The sequence below is a fragment of the Argentina anserina genome, chromosome 6 (genome assembly GCF_933775445.1).
Source record: "Argentina anserina chromosome 6, drPotAnse1.1, whole genome shotgun sequence".
NCBI classification, from domain to species: domain Eukaryota; kingdom Viridiplantae; phylum Streptophyta; class Magnoliopsida; order Rosales; family Rosaceae; genus Argentina; species Argentina anserina.
Genome location: NC_065877.1, coordinates 31,139,755 through 31,158,774, shown reverse-complemented (window position 1 = coordinate 31,158,774; position 19,020 = coordinate 31,139,755). Strand labels below are relative to the sequence as shown.

Below are 19,020 nucleotides of genomic sequence, written 5' to 3'. Positions count from 1 at the left end.
GATCATCTCTACAAAGTTTCATCCAATTTGACAATGGTTTGAGTTTTCAAAATTGAGATTTACACGAACGGTTCACGTTGAACAATTTTAATTCATTCATTGATTTAATCTAATTTCAATACATTAACGATGTCCGAATTAGATGAAATTTTGTAGAGATGATCTTGAATAGCATACCTAAATATTGAATCGCTTATGGTGAAAAAATTTGACCGAAAAGTGTGCCAAAATTGGAACTTCACTCTGTAATTTCAGAGTGAAACTTCACTCTGGATAGAGACTGATCAAGTATAATCGGAACCAAGAAAGTACGTTTACCGACCACCAACATTTTGCTCACCAAATGCCTATCTTCCTAAATCCACGACATGTATCTTCTGATTTAACTAGTTTTTAACCATAGTTATCACTATATATTTATATCTAAATTCTAATTTCTTTCATTTTCACGTTAACAAATTCTTCCAAATCACATTAATTAATTTCTCTACTATTTATCACATTAATAAATTCTAATTTCTTTTCAACTTCACTTTAACAAATTCTTAATGACCACACCTTGCAATTTTTTTTCCATGTCTAACAAAACTCTCACTTCACCTGTAACCAAGACTTCTTTAATTATCTTGAATGATCAACACCAAGACCATGACAATCCGTACTACAAAATTTGACTTGTGAAACAACATGGAGTTTACCCTTTTACTTGGCATAGAGTCTCCTAAAAAATGTCTCCATACTTATATTCTTTTTCACAATACAAAGTAAATTATAATAAACACAAAAAAAACTTAGCAAGTCAGCAGACAAAAGGCACCTAAATTCTGACGCCAATGGAAAAATTATGCAATTAAAACCTCATTAAGCCATGGGCACCTAGCGATGCAACCAAATTAATCAGCTTCCGAATTTGCTTACCTTGAAATACAAAACCATACCAAATGCGAGTTTGAGGTAATTGAATTCCTCAACGTGAAAACAAAAAAGGAAGAAGAAAAGAAAACATAGATAAATCAAAATTGAAGATAGAGTTTCATACCTTCTTTATAAGAGAAAGCCAAAGAGCTAAAACCCCAAGTTAAGAGCTTATGTGAATATGAAAAGTCCTTCATGTTCTCAAACAAATCAAAAGTATTGATTATCTAAAAAAATAGTTTAGTTTAATTAAGTTTTTCTCTTAAGATTTAAATTTTATTACAATATATTATTTTACCATGGTTAAGCTAGTTAAATCAGATGACACATGTCATGAATATAGGAGGTGTGCATGGGGTGTTCAAATTTAGGTAGTCGACAAATTTGCTTCCACTAATAATCCCTCTGCATGTTGCAACAACGAGTCATATAATTTATATATAAATACACTTGTCCCGTATATCCATGCTACTCATATGTTACTATTGATGCTGCCCTTCTTCATTCTATAAATAAGAAAGACTAAAGTTTAAATTCATCATAACTGTTTGCTACCCGTTTCTCTTCCTCAGTGTGGACAAACTGATTAACTGATATCCATTTTCTCTATCTATAGTTACATCTTACACATTTTCTGTCATATTATTACATCAACTCTCTGTGTGAAAATGTACAAATATATTCCTTGTAATAACTGAAATGTAAGAGCATTTTCCTGGACTTGTGTAAAAATATAATATGTAAAAACGGATTAGGTGTGCAAAATTTAACATTACAAAAAACTGTGAATAGTAAACATATATGCTCCATGCTAGTGAATGCAGTGTACCTAGTTTGTTAAAAATCAATGCACATTATTTTAGCCTCAGGTCTCAGCTAATGTCTTAAATCAAACATCAATGCGTCCTAGCTACATATTAACCTTCAGTTAATCGATAATGAAAGATCATCTTCACCAGTAATTCCGTAAACAAGGACATTTGATCATGAAAACACCTTTAGTCTCCTTAGCCTGTCAACCCATCCATGATTCCTCACTAAATCAAACCAAATCACATCGATCCAAATCCAATGCTGACTGAAAACCATCATCACACCACGTGGTTGATATTTTTCAGACGTCACGTGTCAACATCTGGTTGGAGGAATTATGCTGCAGAGCTGCCGTGGATCTCCTCGGATTTTACTTGGTGACCCACCTCACCGCCCAAACCCTAATAGATGAAACCCTAAAAAAGTCGCCCAATGCGGTGTGCCAGCTTTTTATTAAGCATAATTTGCCTTTGGGATCGGAAACTCTGAAATATCTGACCGAGACGGCACGTAGTGGTAGAAGCAATCATGCTCGCAAGTCGATCTTTACAGCAAACCCAAGCCATGATCGATACTCGATTGCCTGCTAGCGTACGAAGTTTCCAGTACAATTGAGATCATGGGGTAGATTTGTTATTGGAAATCTGTGCCAGTAGCTGATATTCTAGCTGCAGAGAATGTGTAGGAGAGAGAAAACCTCTGAAGGCCGGAGTAGTAACTACGCTTCACCTCACAGTAACTTGTGTCTGAAGTGAAGTTGATTAAAATTTATGTTAATCTTCATGTATTTACATATTCACCAACATTTCTAGGTCGTTTTATTATCACTTACCAAGTTGCCGTTTTGGCATGCAATTGATATATTCTTTGAGTAGGTTCCAAAATGATCGAAACATCACCGTTTACAAACAGCAACGCTATTTGAAGTGATTACGTACTGCGTATGTAACACATGATTTGAGGAGGGGCACTAGAAGGCACCTATATGTTACGCTTGTAACACTAACAGATCCTATCAATCTATCATGACATGCATGACGGTTTTCCAATTAAGCCAAGGAAACCTGCCTAGCTAGAGGACAGTGGGTGTCAAGAATCAATGCATGCAGGTCCAGTTAGGGTCCACTGGCATTTGGTCATACTTGGCATAGAGGGGGCAAACAAAGTGAAGTGATCGTGATGGAAAGTATGCCAATATCAAATCGAATGTTGATGGTGATCCACATCAGAATTTTAACCTTTTCCGAGAAGAAAATTAGAGCCATTGGCAATTAGGGTGCATCTAGCACCGGCCTCTCATGCCTATAAAGATGCATCTGGTTACTTGTCAGTGTTGTATAGTAAGTATGCCACTATCGATGAGATGTACGTATACTCAAACATAAAAAAATATATGATGAAAAAAAGAAGAGAAATTGGATGCGAGAGTGGCTAGGATACATATTCCTTAGTAAGCGTGGAAGTGAAATATCCAACGAGCGCTAATTAATATATGAAGATGGTTGCATGACTGCATGAGTGAATATGATGGATAGGTTTCCCTAAATTCCGACTGCACATAACACAGGGGGATCGGAGCACAAAACCAAAAGGAAAATGATGACAATGATCGATGGCTTAGCTGAAAGAAATTAAGAAAGAATAGATATGACCTAGGCCTCCATTCTTTGGCCATCCCCAATTCGATCGACGATAATTACAGCCACCATTCTATATTCAAAGATATTACTAGTTTAAAACAATAGCCAAACTTTAGTCTGTCAGCATTATTACCAACTGAACTTGCCAATTAAGCAGTGTGATCCGATGAGGATTGAGGAGGTGTCAAATCCCAAGATTCCTCGAGCTCCCTCATCACTGATCACCCTCACAACCCCTTGTACTCTCACCTCTATTTAAATCATCCCGTCGAACATTCCTTCATTCCAAACCGTTTTCATTCTCTCATAGCTTTCCTACTCAAAGCTCTCCATTTTCTCTTCCTAGTGCTATTTCAGTTTTCCTCTAGTAATTCCATGGCCGCTGTTGAGGTAATTAATCGATCAGCCTCCCTTTTCCTTCTATACTATTTTGTAGTTTTTGTATGTAAGTATTTTTATCTTGTCTTGGGGTCCGTTTAGTAAAAATTAATGTACGTGCAGGTTCAATCGGCACAGACAGCTTTCGCTGCGGAGAACACAACTCACCATCATGAGGAAACAGTTAAAGATCAAGAGACTATCACTGCTGCTACTACTGAAGATGTAGTTACAGTATCAGAACCAGCTGAAGTAGTACCGGAGCCTGTGAAGGCGGAGACGGAGACAGCTATTGAGGTAGCTTCCGACGAGCCAGCTGCAGTTTCTGAAGCTGAAACTCCAGTTGAAGTTGAGACAAAGGAGGTGGCTCCGGAGGAAGTTGAGAAGACTTCTGAAGACGAAACTGCTCTTGATGAGGCTGATAAGGTAGAGCCGGCGCCAGCAGAGTCGGATGTAGCTGCGGAGGAGACTAAAAAGAATAGTACTGGTGATGATGTTGAGATTATTCCTCCGGTGGCGCCAGCACCGGAAGCAGAACCGGAATCCGCAGCTGATGAGGAGCCCAAGGAAGAGATCGCAGTAGTCAAGGAAGAAGCAAAGCCTGCAACTATTGAGGAAGATAAGCCAATTGCTCCGGAGGAGAAAGTTGATACTGAAGTCCCAGTAGAGAAAGCTGAGTAACGATGATGAAGCTCGCGATGTGATGATTCACAGTGGTGTTGTGTACGTTTATTACTGTCCAGGAGAATGAAGCAGTCCAAGAGTACTTAATAAAAGGTAACTAGGTTAAAAGGATGGGGAACCTACCTGTGTATGCTTAGCTTTGCGAACATGCATGTTTGCGGTTTGGTTTCAAGTTATAATGAATGTATGTTAAATGTGTTTCATAGAAGACTATCATGTAATGTTGCATCTGAGTAATCAATAAGAGATCGATCGTTGTGTCATTTGCCTTTTGATCTAGTCTACGTTCGATCAGGTTATTTCATTAACTTATCTCTTTCGCATTCCTTTCAAGCGAAGTCCATCATGTTGTAGCACATGCATGATGAAGGAACTTCTAGTAGTTACTTGGAAAATCTCTGTGAAACTTGGTCATTATAGACACTTACCACTAGTAATAGAGAAGTGTAAACAAGATTTGGCATGCATAAATGTAAGTATATGTCAGCGTGAGTATTCGAGCTGGGAAAAAGATCTACTCATAGAACAATCAGCAAGCCCCGGTTTTGAACCCTAGATGGTTCTAACCTTTGTTCTCTGTTGTTGCTTGACGTGCCAGTACCTTTGAGTTAGGTACAACTCTTGCTTTGTTGATGATGATTGTGCTCACGTATTGTCTTCTTCTCAAATGATTGTTCCGCAGTTGCTGATAAACCGCTGAAATTCGAATGACCTATACACAACCGGAGTTGCTAGGTACCTTTCACTCCACCTCAAGTAGAAGGCCGATCTTACTTTAGACCGCTTGGGGAAAAACAGAGGTTATAATGTGTCGTTGATAGCGAGACTCTTCTTCTGTAGGGAATTGCTGACTAGTGTAGACTTTTGTGTTTGCTAGAAGCTAGGCTAGCGACTCGATGGACTTGACTCTAGTTGTCGAAGTTAATCGGACTTGTTGCTACATGCAGCGCGAGGCGTACATCTGGGTAGCTCCGCTCCGATAGGAGACTTGGTTGCCGAAGCTAATTGGACTTTTGTTCCGTGAGGAGACTTGACTATGCGGTTGCGTGATAGTTTGTTTGACGTTGTGTGTCTTATTTCGCACATTCGACCCCTTTATATAGAGAACACAGATTGTTATTTCTTGCAGATCAAGTCTTGAGAACCTCCTAGTTGATTTGGATTCACCTTCCTTATTCAACTCAGATTCTATACAGCATTAATCCCCGCAATCTATTCCAATAAGGAATGTAATCTTGTTCTATGATAGATTTTTCCCAAATAACCGGTCCACGAGCCTAAAGAATCTAGATAATATCGGAGTATTATTTTAGGCCCAAACAGTGAGTCATGTAATTTAGGGATGTATATCATGTAGTTAGTACTTATATATATACTATATGATGGTACGTAAGGTTGTAGTATAATATATTCTCTAAATGTATCCTCCAATGTGAGTTGAATAGATATCAGAAAATTCATTCTCAAATTACGTCTTATTTGACTTGATATCAGAGCAAAGATTCGAAATGATTTTGTCTCTTACGTTTTTCCGATGCAATCTATTAATGGGATGCAACTCAGTATTAGGGTTTCGATTCCTCTTAGTTTCATCGACATCGCCTTCCTCAGCTTCATCACTTCAAGATAAGTTTTTTAATTTTGGTTTTTTTATTTTTGGGGCCCAGTGTTCGCTTTTGACACCCAATAAGTCCATCCGTCCGACGCCGCATCTCCTTCGTCATAGTCAGTCTGGCGTCTTCATACTCAGTCCGGCATAGTTCTCCAGCTTTATCAGCGCTGGTATTACCGCCGCCGCATCTCGAATTCTGAGGTCGGCGCATCTGCAAATCCAGTTTGTCACCGTCGTTGTTTACTTTCTACGTCATTTGGCTTTTTTCCATATTTGTCTGACCCGCTCTAGACTAGCACCGACGTGGTTCCTCTCTAATTGAGTTTGTTTTCCAGACACGTCGTCTCTCTCCTACCGGTTCATCGTCTCTCCTTGTGGACATGCTCGACCCACTTGAAAAATTAGTCTAACCCGCTCCATCATGCCTAATTTCCTCTGTTAGTTCTAGTGCACCAACAATGAAGGTACACTCGTCGCAAGTTCTACTCAGTATACCTAGAGATTTGATCAGTACACACGAAAAAAAATGTCTCGTGTGTATGTTGGCAATCTTGATTCTCGAGTTTTAGAGATAGAGCTTGAAATTGAGTTATGTAAATTCGGAACTATAAGAAGAATATGGGTTGCAAGGAGACTACCGGGTTATGCTTTCATTGATTTTCTTCATATGAGGGATGCCGAGAGTGCTATTCGTGAAATAGATGACAAGAATGGCTGGAGAGTTGAGTTCTCACACGACTCTAGACATGTTGTGGGGTAATTCTGCACTAATGGTAACATCTCTATGACTACAAAACCTTAGGTTGGTGGTAAGATCGGTATGGCTTTGAAAGTTTCTAACTTTGTTGGTTCTCATACTTAGATTATTGATTCTAGTGCCTCTGATCATATGACTTATGATAAATCTTATTTTATTATTGAGTTGTCTATTTTTCCAGTGTCTTATGTCACTAATGCTAATGGTGAGGCTTTTCCAGTGTTGGGGAGAGGGTCAGCTCGTATCACACCTACTTTAGAACTTCATAATGTTCTATATATACCTGATTTATCACATCACTTATTATCTTTTCTCCAGTTGAACACTGAATCTCGATGCTCTGTAACATTTTTCCCCATGTATGTGATTTTCATAATCTTCTCATCAGGGAGATACTCAGTCAGGGAGATTTGAGAGGCATATTGTTTCACCTGGATCAGATATATGCATGACAAAAACTAGGAGCACAACCACACACTGCTGTGACAGCAAGTTCTAATAAGCTAAGTGAAATTTGGCTATGACATCGTTGATTGAAGCATTCATCTTTCCATGTTATGAAAAAGAGCATGCATTCTTTGTTTATTGGTGTGGAATTGTGGATGAGTCATCATTGCATTGTGAAACATGTGTCCTTGCTAAGAGTTATCGTTCTACCTACTATCTGAGTTGTTCTAAGAGTCATATCTTTTTTTAATTAATTAATTATGATATTTAGGGACATTCCAAAGAGCCTACAACCACGGGTATGAAATACTATGTGTCATTTATTGATGATTGCACTAGGGTTTCATGGTTTGATCTCCTCTAGACCAAATATGAGGTTTTTCTTACTTTTCAAGTTTTTCATACTCTTGTCCAAATATAGTATAATAGCACCATTAGAGTTATTTGTTCTAATAATAGGGGGGGAGTATGTCAACCATGTCTTTCAACAATTTTGTAAAAGTCATGGGATTGTTCACCAAACCACATGTCCATGAACACCAAAACAAAATTGGGTGTCCGAAAGGAAAAACCGTTATCTCCTTGATATGTCTCATTATATTCTTTTTAATGCTCATATGCCTAAGTATCTCTGAGGTAATGTTGTAGAGGCTTTAACTTATTTTATCAATCGTCTTCCATCTAGTGTCCTTTAAGGGAACAATCATGTTCAGGTTCTTGCATCTCATGTCCCCATTTCCTCTTTTTATAATATACTTGCCCGTGTTTTTGGTTGTGTGGCTTTTGTTCATGTTCCTAAAAGTCAGAGAAAGTCTGTTGGATCCTTGTGCGATCAAGTGTGTGTTTGTTAGTTACCGAAGTAGTCAGAAGGGATACAAGTGTTATCATCCACCCACCAGAAAGTACTTTGTTACTATGAATGTTACTTTGTTTGAGGACATGAGTTATTTTACCTCTTCTTATACAGCTATTTAGGGGGAGAATTCATTTTTTGAAGAGCTATATCATGGTAAAGGGATGAATCAGAAAGAGTCATTACTGGAGATACTTTGACTCCAGTAGCAAAAACTCATTCTAAGGTGGAAACTTCAGATAATCATGTACTAGCAGTAGTATGAGCTTATTTTGAGGTGGGAAAAATTCAAATAATCATGTACTAATAGTAGCATGAGCTTATTTTGAGGTCGAAACTTCAGGTACCAGCAGTGGCAGAAACTCCACCAGAGGTAGAACCAACAGAGGAAGAGATAGATGCATTGCATTGCAGAAAAATGATACTTGGGAACTTGTGCCTTCACCACATGGCAAGAAAGTTGTAGGGTGTCGTTAGGTGTTCACTATGAAGCATGATGCGGATGTTTTGTTGCGAAAGGGTTTACACAAACATATGTATTGATTATGATGAGACTTTTGCTCATGTTGCAAAGATGAACATTATCCGAGTTCTCCTTTCATTTGCTACTAGTTTGAATTGGCCACTCTGATAGTTTGATATCAAGAATGCATTTCTTCATAGAGACTTTGTTGAAGAGGTGTATATGAGTCTTCCTCCAGGGTACATAATTACCTCTTATGGTGATTTTGTGTGCAAATTGAGAAAGTCTCTATATGGTCTCAAACAGTCACCTCGTCCTTGGTTTGAGAGGTTCTCACAATTTATGCAGAAGATTGGTTACAAACAGAGTAATTCAGATCATACCTTGTTTCTCAAACACCAGCAAAGTAAGGTAGTAGCGTTGATTATATATGTTGATGATATGGTGATTACTAGCAATGATACTGTAAAGATGGATCGGCTACAAAGACATTTGTCTTCTGAGTTTGAGATGAAGGACTTGGGAGATCTTAAGTATTTCTTAAGGATTGAGGTAGCAAGTGGGAGAGACGGGATCAACTTGTGCCAGAGCAAGTATATACTTGATTTGGTGACAAAGACAAGTATGTTAGATTACACACCTATTGAGCAAAATCATCGTCTAGCAGAGTATCCAGACCAGACACCAACTGATCGAGCTTACTATTAGAGATTAGTTGGGCGCTTGGTTTATTTGACCCATACTAGACCAAATAACGCTTATGTAGTGAATGTAGTGAGCCAGTTCATGCATAATCCAAGTGAGAGTCACATGGATGCTGTTGTGAGAATTTTGAGGTACTTGAAGTCAGCTCGAGAGAGAGGAGTAATGTTCTTTAAACACAACAACATTCTTGAGGTTAGTGGCTTTACATATGCAGTATGGGCTAGAAAAATTACAGACAAGAGGTCAATATCAGATTATTTTACTTTTGTGGGAGATAATTTGGTCACATGGAAGAGTGAATGTTGAAAATATACATTTCACATTGGGAATTTAGACCTAGCTGTTGTGAAATTTTAATTAAAAATCGCAAGCGCACGAATCGTTGTTAGTATAATGTGTAAGTACGAGATCGTTCAAATTAGGGATTGAAAATCAATTTAATCCTAACTTATTAATCTAAACTAAGAACACAAAAGCAATTAAATATGGTTTTTAGATTTTCAAATGACAAGTGAGATAAGATAACAAATAAACAGAATAAAACGTAGGGTATCAAAATCAACCACCAACAATCCTACTTATATGTCAATGTAACTAATGAATTCTTTCGTCTCTCTAGATGACAATTCCGTATCTATGTCCTTCTCAGGTACTGTAGACCACAGTTTTCCTTAAAGTGTATGATGCTCTCTCTCTCGGATAAAGGTCGTATATTCTAGCTATGCAGTCTATCATTCTCTGGTATAAATTTAACATGCAACACTCATCACATTTTAGAAAACAAGGAAATCATGCAAACTATCATTCTCTCTCAAGTAACAATGTAATTCACCACACTTAATCACAAGAAGCTTCATAAATTATATTGCATCTATGCTTCAAATTTATCTTCGAATTACTATATGCAAAGCCCTAAGGTGATCTATCAAAGAACTTAAACATAAAGCATCAATTCTAATAGTGACTAAGAATTCATCATAAATAAAATATAAATCCATCAATAAAACATCAAACTACATAAACAATCATGACAAGGCATCATCCTAATCCTAATCAAGGTTTAACAAATTATAACTAAGAAAAACATAACAAAAAAAATAAAAGAATGGAATGGTGAAGATGGATTGATGGTCTTTGCTCATTTGACGTCTACATTGTACTCGAGAGACCTCATCTCATATGAAATTCGTGCTCCCTTATATAAGGAAGATTATTGTTCATCTTTGACTTCAGTTTTCTTGTAAAACTTGGTTTTAGACTCCTATCTTGATATGAAAGGGGAAAACCTTGAAATATCTCTTATAAAAGTAGGAATCTATATACTATCTGCATCTTCATCTGAATCATTGACCTTGATGTATTGAAATTGGATGCACTTGGCGACACAACTTGAACTCTTCGTAAATGCTAATGAACCCGAGCATGTTTCAGCTTTGACCTCTTGTCACTCAAATGATCATAAACTCCTCTAAAACTATCGAAATCAAGACCTGTAAAATCCTACAGAAAGTAGACATCCACATCTTTCCAATGGTATAAGGTTCATGGTCTGATTCGATTTGGAACTCTCACAGTAACTCGGCAAAGTTGGACGTTCTGCACAAGTAGATTCTGACAATGAAGAATATAATTGTCATTTAATATTTGTTAGCTCATTTTAGCTTCTTTTCTTTTCTTTTTGGCACAAACCTATAAATACACTAAAACAACATAAATCAATAATAAATTAGAGAACTAAACATATAAACCAAAGATATGATGCATAGAAAAATAAGGTAATACGAGCACATCACTAGCACGTGGGTTTATAAGGGTTCGTGCTACTCCATCCCTTGCCAATTGATTTTGGATGTGAACCCCATATCACTTTATCATGGTATCAGAGCGGGTTATCCACATGTGAAGCGCAAATGGCCACACAGACTCCACATTACTCAAAATGTTGTTCATGTATATGGCTTGAAAATTCGCCACACATGCGGTGACGTGTTGAGAATATACATCCCACATTGGGAATTTAGACATAGCATGTGAATTTATAAGGAGTTGAGCCACTCAATCCATTGTCAATTAGTTTTGGATGTGAACCCCATATCACTTTATTAGTAAAAAGTAGAAAGTTGTAGCCCGGTCGACTGCTGAGACTGAGTATAGAGGTATGGCTCATGGAGTGTGAGAGTTGTTGTGACTGAGAAATCTGCTATGTGATTTGAGTGTTAAGTTGAAAAGTGCTATGCAATTGTATTGTGACAACAAAGCAGCAATTGACATATCACAAAATCCAGTACAACATTATCGTACTAAACACGTGGAGGTGGATCGTCACTTCATAAAAAAGAAGCTAGATGTAAAGATGATTACCTTCCCTTTTGTCCTTACTGAAGAGTAGCTTGTAGATATACTCACTAAAAAAGTTTATAAGATGACTTTTTATGACTCACTTGGCAAGTTGAACATGATTGATGTGTATGCGCCAACTTGTGAAGGAGTGTTAGCGTGAGTCATAACATGTAATTTAAGAATGTATATAATGTAGTTAGTACTTATATATATATATATATATATTATGTCCTCTCAACAATTTACATATATACAGTCAAATAAGACGTAATTTGAGAATAAATTTCTTGATATATATTCATCTCACAATGGAGGCTACATATAGAGAATACACGTACTACGTACTACCATATACATAATAGTATATTATGTATATACTAACCCAGCGGACAGCCCAAATTGTGCTTGGTGTTCGTGGGCCTTCAAAACCATTTTATTATCTTCCAGTCTTCACATATTTCTTAATGGTTGGTTCAGTTCTTTCCCGGAGCAAATGGCGTCGTCTCTGCTCATGAAACCAACAGTGACCAGCAATAGAGATGACATCTATGTTGCAGCAGTGCCTCTAAGAGCCACAAAAGGACCTGCCCAGCTCCTTACCTCTACTGCTTACTCTCTCAATCTCTGGGATTTGCAGCACTTCATGGTCCTTATTAAACCCTCCTCACCACCACCAAATTCTCAGGTACTCTTCCCTCCAATTCCCACCATCTCTATTAATAGGTAATCAAATCCTTTTTCACTTGGTCTCTTTTACTAGATCTTTGTTTTGTAACTACAAATTTGTTTTGCTTTGTTGGTTTTAGCACAACTTCGCATGGTTTATATATGATTATAGACTTATAGTTGTTACTGCTGTAACATGGCTTCATATATATGTTTTATCCTCAGTATCTAAATAAGCTTGTGCGCTGTTATCTGACGCCTGGTAATCGACTTTGAGGCCCTTCATCAAAGATATTTGCTTAACTTATTATATAATTTACAGAATCAAGTGTCAAGCTTTGTAATTAAGGACATTCTCTGTAACATGATTGCAATAGTGACATTGTGCTTCCTCAAGTAGGATGAGTTATTTTAAGCCTTATTTTGCAGGCTTTGGTTTTTGATTTTCAACCCGAAGATCCTGAGAGCATATATGCAGCACTTGCGGTTCTATCTGGTAAAGCAATACCAGGTTAGCATATAATGCATTAATATTATTATACACATACCCACCATGGCTTGTTTGAGTTGTTTCTATTGAGCCGTTAAAGTGGGCTGAAACTAGTTTTAACATACCCAACTTAATGAACTTATGACACATGCCATCGCCTTTGCAAGTTCAAAACTATTGAGTGAAGATAGGAACTAGGAAGGCTAGAATCAGAGAGTTGTGATTGAAGTAAGTTTATTCACGTTCACAACTAAAAAATGTCTGCGTTTTATATGGGTTCGGTTCCTTCTGCCAGGAGTTATTGTAACGAGGAAGTTATCAAAGCTGCCTAGAACCAAATGCTGGTTTGTTGGATCTTCGAAAGTAGGTGCCATTGATATAGCTAGTGAATTCAACAGAGGCTGGGAAACTCAATTAAGGGTTGGCCATCATGACTGTCGAAACTATACCAATGGTACGTAATAATTGAAATACCCACTTGAAATCTTAGAAACATCATCCAATTTTGGGCAGGATAAATATATGTAAATGAGGATATGTATCTCATAAAATACTTGGGAGTTTGCTTCAAAGTTTTGCTCTAGTTTCAGCATGTGTTAACTAATGCTTTCTCTGATAATTTTTGAAGGCCTAGTCGAGAACTTAACAGGCGAAAAGTATGTCTTGGATCGCTTGAGAAGTACCGATACTCGGAAGTAATTCCTGAAGTAATCCACACTTGTCATACAGGATTGGAGATTGGGAATGACACGCTAGAGCTGCTGAAATATGGAACTAATCTATCTGGCGAAATCGAACCAACTCCAGCCAGCTCGAAATGTTTATGATAACTTGTATGTAAAGAACATAAATCACAGCAGTGTCACAAGCCTACAGCAACCAACTTGTTAATGAGTGGGTGCAACAGCTCAGATTGAAGCATTGCCAGCACCCACCGATATATCAATTTAGCACATCAATTTCTTTATTCTTGCGTATAAAAACTCTACCTTCCCAAACTTGGTAGCTCAAAGTCGAAAACACCTGGGAAAATCTATGAAATTTTTACGCCTGAAACAAGAATGTGGTGTTGTTCACACTCTGATTCAAGAAACACAGAAGTGTTTAACTGCTATTGCTTTACAAAACTGATAAAATAACGCTACCAGAATTGTGAACATTCCAGAATAGTACAATCAGTCAATACAATGATTCAACGAATAAAGATTCACATTGTTATCTACAACAAACACTTAGAGAAACATGATCATCAACTACTAGTCTACATGGGTTCTTCCTAATAAGACCCACAAAACCAATCGTAAAATTCCGCAATGTAAGTCAAGAACTCAGCAAAGCAATCAAGAATTCGAATTCAGAAAATGCCGAAAAGGACCGAAAAGCCGAGGACGATGAGCCAGACAATGTGAACCAACAGCAGAGCCTGAGGGGCAGAACCGCCGCTGCCCACCTCGCAATACCCCAACTTGGCGACTCTGACGCCGGCGCACTGGGCTTCGGGGCAGCCGCACCAGTAGGTGACGCCGTCGACGCCGCAGACCGGGTCGGGGCGGAAGCAGCTGACGGGGCAGACAGCCGGCGAGCGGGGCAGAGAGGAGCCGGGGCAGGCGCCGGAGTCGGAGTCAGTGGGCATTTTGATGATGGAGTCGGATCGGACGGCGGCGGAGGAGGAGCAGAGGAGGATGATGAAGTAACAGAAGAGGAGGAGTTGGGATATGGGGGGATTCATGGTCTGAATGAAGCCAAATCCAATTCTGATTAGTTGTTGTTGTGCTCAATATTAAAGAAGACTTTGGGTGGGATTGGGGGGAGTAGAATTGATTGTGAGAATGAGGAAACCCTAATTAAGAGGGTTGAAGAAGAAGAAAGGGGGAAAGAGGAAAGAATGGGATACTTGGTTGACGCGTGAATAAGGGAAAAGGCTTCGCTGGACCGAGTCCACAGAACGTTGGAATCGTCGTATACTTGGGCCAGCGGCCAGCTTTGTTTGTTCACCAACTTTTCTTCTTGGCTAAAAAACCAGCTCCATTGTGTATTCTGATCACCATCTCAACAAGATCCCAAGTGTAATGAGGAATAATTTACCTATTTATTCACGACATTAAGAAAATATTTATGTATAGATATGATTTGAATGCGTTACAAGAAAATTGAGAACGCTTTATTATAACTTCACATTAAAACAATCACATCAATCTCATACTTACACTCAATTTAAGAACGATAAATGTAACAAGCTAATAGAGAGATCATTGCATTCATTCATAGGAGCATAATTTATAGAGAGTTTGTATTACTTTGATATATGAATTGGATCTCTACACTGAATAGTAAACCTATTCCTACGTGGAACTTAATGTTCCTAACCCTAAATGGAATAGACACAAATAAAATGATTTTGCTAGAAGCACATAACTGGAGTGCTAGGTCTTGTACTGATAATGTAGGAATTGACATTCCTCTCGGGTTATGAAAGAATTTAAAAAAAGTTAGAAAGCACATTCCTAACTGGCTTCTAGACTAGCTACTCGTCATTTTAATTATTCGTAGTTGTCTCGCTTCATAAATCATAACGATGATATCATTTAAATTGAAAAAACATACTTATGCCAAACTTTCAAGGTAATGAGGACATTGCAACTGCATGTACTTAACATCTTTTAATTTTCATTATTTCTCTTACATGTAGTTGCTCAGTTTGTTGGTTAATTATGACTGCTAATCCTGCACGAGCTTAATTAGAGTGTTTTCCTTTGATGTATGATCATGTATCAGACTTGCCATAGTACTATATATAGTTGTTGAATTCTGGCAGTTTCCAGACCTAGTTGGTGACTTGCCTAGGCCCTCCAAGCCACTCTCCTCTAGCAGCACCTAACCAGTTTCCAGACCTTTGGTTATATATATGTACAAAGTTGTTAAACGTACAAAGTTGCTCAGTTCGCCTAGGCGCTTCAAGTTTGCCTTCAGCTGTAGTCTGTAGACCCTGTAGTAGCGCCTTGTGAGCTTTCGAACCTTGATTATTATAAAGAGAGAGAAATTATCCTCTTACGAGGATTTGTGATGACAACGATATTCTTAATCAAATGATACAATATGGACAGCAGCATCATAATGATTTGGTATTAAGACTTTCAGTAACCATATTTGGTGCAAAACTTAATTCAAATGCCATTCATGATTGGTTCGTCAAGATTATTACTCTAGTTAAAAAACCAATTTGATTGAAGCCAAGTGATAAGAGTTTCAATTCAAGTACAAAAACACATAATGGATGTCTCTAACCTGCAAGCAAAAAGCTGCAGGCAAAGCTTCTTCACTACTACACCGCAAGATTCACTCCAAATGAAGAGACACAGAATTGACTGATTTGTCAACGCATTACCATCTAATCAAAAATCCAACCATTTTTTGAAGTGTTCACACGTTCCCGGGGAAATAACGCCATCTGGGGTACATTGATTTATCCTTGGACAGACTCCACAGGGAATCGAAGCCATGGCTGCCAGTTTTGGTTCTCCACTGGTACCTCTCTTGCAGCACTTATAACCGTCTGCCCCAGCCTTCATGACCTTATTGTCCAAAACCAAAGCCTGCAGAAGCTCCTTCATGTCCTTAGGGGCCAATTTATCATTCAAAATCCTTGTACGTTCAACTTCTGCTAAAATCTCTTTCAAAGTAGCAACTTCGTGCTTGTTGATAAACATCACGCACAGCTTTTTCACAACGTTAACAGATTCTACATCCAAGTTCCCATCCTCATACCACGTGCCACCAGTTATCTCGTCCGAGGCCTCAAATTCTACAGCCATGTACAGTCCCCATCTCGCATTGGAACTGATCCCTTTAACTACTTTTATCTTTTTCTTGTCTACAAGTGTTTTGAGGGACTTGTTTACCAGCACGATAGTGAGATTTGTTTCTCGCTTAATTGCTTGTTTGTTTATGCCCATATCTTTTGTGCTGCGGATGGCATCATAGATTCTGCGCTCATGCTCTGTCAGAGTGTCCGCCTGGGAACCATAGTCTTGGCGCTTATGCTTGAGGACTGAAGGTCCTTCTGATGACCGGCTCATCGCGCTTCTAATGAATAAGATATGAGAGGCAGAGGAAATATATATATCAGAGTAGTTTAGGGTCAGGGTTTTCAAGAGGGATGGAAAGGCGAGCTATTTTCAAATAGGTCTAGGGTTTTCCCTTTCAAAAAAAAAAAAGTTTTAGGGTTTGAGTTTGAAAACAAATATTTATGGTGGCCGAAAAAGGAGTACCTTTGAGGCTTTGACTTAGTATATTTGGGTCTAGAGTTTGTATATAATGTCTTTCCTAATCAATATGGGAGTTATCTATCTCTGAATCGATTACACTAGACGACCTTTCCTAATCAATATAGGGAGTAATCTTTCCTAGCTAATTAGTCACACTAGGTCATTAATCTCCTAATTTAGCTAAGTAAACTAGTTAGGTAGGATATATAGTTGGGATGTAGACATCTTTCAGAACTAAGGTACTCGAACAATAATTTTCATAGCGAGTGAATTCGTCATGGCACGTAGCAATTCCCAGCATCAATTTATGAAGTTGTTCATATTAGCGATATTAGGGGTGCTGGCAATGGCATACGACCCTCCATCCCACAACTACACTGATGCTTTGTCCAAGAGTATTTTATTTTTTGAAGGGCAGAGGTCGGGACGGTTGCCGCATACCCAACGGGTGACTTGGAGGAAAGATTCCGGTCTCCATGATGGCAATGACGTTCAGATGGACCTGGTAGGAGGTTACTATGATGCTGGAGACAATGTGAAGTTCAACTTTCCCATGGCATTCACAACAACAATGTTGGCATGGAGTGTTCTAGAGTTTGGAAAATCAATGGGATCAGAACTTCCACATGCTTTGGAAGCTATAAGATGGGGCACTGATTACTTGCTTAAATCCACAGATGCTTCTGGTTCTGTTGTCGGCATTGTTGGCGACCCCATTGGCGACCACACTTGTTGGGAAAGACCCGAAGATATGGACACTCCTCGAACATCGTACAGAGTAACCAGAGAAAAGCCAGGCACAGAAGTCTCGGCAGAAACTGCTGCTGCCCTTGCAGCTTCTTCCCTGGTGTTTCAAGGCAGGTACGCGGCTCTGCTTCTCTACCGAGCCAAGGAGGTTTTCGAGTTTGCAGATAAGTACAGGGGATCTTACAATGACAGCATTGGGGAAGTGGCGTGCCCGTTCTACTGCGATTTCAATGGCTACATGGATGAGTTGATTTGGGGAGCATCATGGTTGTACAAGGCAACAAAGAATCCTTATTATTTGAACTTCGTCAAGCAGAACATGCCTAATTTAGGTGGTTTTGTCACTGAATTCGGTTGGGATGCAAAGCATTCTGGGATCAACGTACTTGTCTCTCAGCTGGTAAATGGTGATAATAGTCCCTTTGTTTCAAATTCCGACAAACTTGTATGCTCGATTCTACCCGAATCACCTGCTCCGAAATCAGTTACATACTCGCCCGGCGGGCTAATATTCAAACCGGGAGGAAGTAACCTGCAACATGCAACTTCCCTATCGTTTCTTCTTACCGTTTATGCTAACTACATGAAAGCTTCCAATAAAGTTGTTAACTGTGGCAACAGCGTTGTGATCACTCCGTCTAGGCTGATCAACTTCACAAAAGGACAGGTTGACTATATACTAGGAAGTAACCCATTGGGAATGTCATACATGGTAGGATATGGTTCCAAGTTTCCAAAGAGAATACACCACCGTGCTTCGGTGCTACCTTCCATGGATCAGCATCCGGGGCACATTGAATGTCACGCAGGAACGCCATACTTCGAGACTCAAGCTCCAAATCAGAATTTGCTAATAGGCGCGATTGTTGGAGGACCTGCGGAGGACGACTCTTTCGAAGACTCTCGGTATAATGTACCACAGTCGGAGCCAACCACATACATCAATGCCCCTTTTGTTGGTGTTTTGACTCACTTTAAGTCCCTCTTCTGAGAATTAATTAGTACGTGGCCTGTTAGTTTAGTGTACATTTATGGAATATCTGAATATATATTCAATAAAAACTATCAATTTTTCTCACAGGATTGTTTAACAGCAAAGAAACCTCGTTTATCAGACTCGAGGAGAACACGTACTCATGCAAACACTAGTTGCACAGTACATATATACGTTCTTTTTGGACACTATTGGGGTTGATCACATCTGTACGGTGTTCTAATTTACTGACATTTACGATTAGTCGATTA

General features: G+C 38.7%; 5 protein-coding genes across 5 annotated transcripts; 3 read left to right on the top strand and 2 right to left on the bottom strand.

Annotated features, from left to right (window-relative positions):
- The first annotated feature begins 3,596 nt into the window (after positions 1–3,596).
- LOC126800344 (major latex allergen Hev b 5) lies at positions 3,597–4,693 on the top strand. Its single transcript, XM_050527698.1, has 2 exons — positions 3,597–3,758; positions 3,870–4,693. The coding sequence occupies exons 1-2, from the start codon at positions 3,744–3,746 to the stop codon at positions 4,425–4,427; spliced, it is 573 nt and encodes a 190-aa protein (XP_050383655.1). The 5' UTR covers positions 3,597–3,743; the 3' UTR covers positions 4,428–4,693.
- Positions 4,694–12,090: 7,397 nt separating this feature from the next.
- LOC126800345 (uncharacterized) lies at positions 12,091–14,208 on the top strand. Its single transcript, XM_050527699.1, has 4 exons — positions 12,091–12,292; positions 12,703–12,784; positions 13,059–13,217; positions 13,392–14,208. The coding sequence occupies exons 1-4, from the start codon at positions 12,101–12,103 to the stop codon at positions 13,460–13,462; spliced, it is 504 nt and encodes a 167-aa protein (XP_050383656.1). The 5' UTR covers positions 12,091–12,100; the 3' UTR covers positions 13,463–14,208.
- Positions 14,107–14,706, bottom strand: LOC126800346 (uncharacterized). Its single transcript, XM_050527700.1, has one exon. The coding sequence runs from the start codon at positions 14,490–14,492 to the stop codon at positions 14,118–14,120; it is 375 nt and encodes a 124-aa protein (XP_050383657.1). The 5' UTR covers positions 14,493–14,706; the 3' UTR covers positions 14,107–14,117.
- Positions 14,707–16,155: 1,449 nt separating this feature from the next.
- On the bottom strand, positions 16,156–16,839 carry LOC126797283 (uncharacterized). Its single transcript, XM_050523936.1, has one exon. It carries the CDS (start codon positions 16,837–16,839, stop codon positions 16,156–16,158), a length of 684 nt encoding a protein of 227 aa, XP_050379893.1.
- Positions 16,840–17,374: 535 nt separating this feature from the next.
- Positions 17,375–18,766, top strand: LOC126797282 (endoglucanase 8-like). Its single transcript, XM_050523935.1, has one exon. It carries the CDS (start codon positions 17,375–17,377, stop codon positions 18,764–18,766), a length of 1,392 nt encoding a protein of 463 aa, XP_050379892.1.
- The last annotated feature ends 254 nt before the right edge of the window (positions 18,767–19,020 follow it).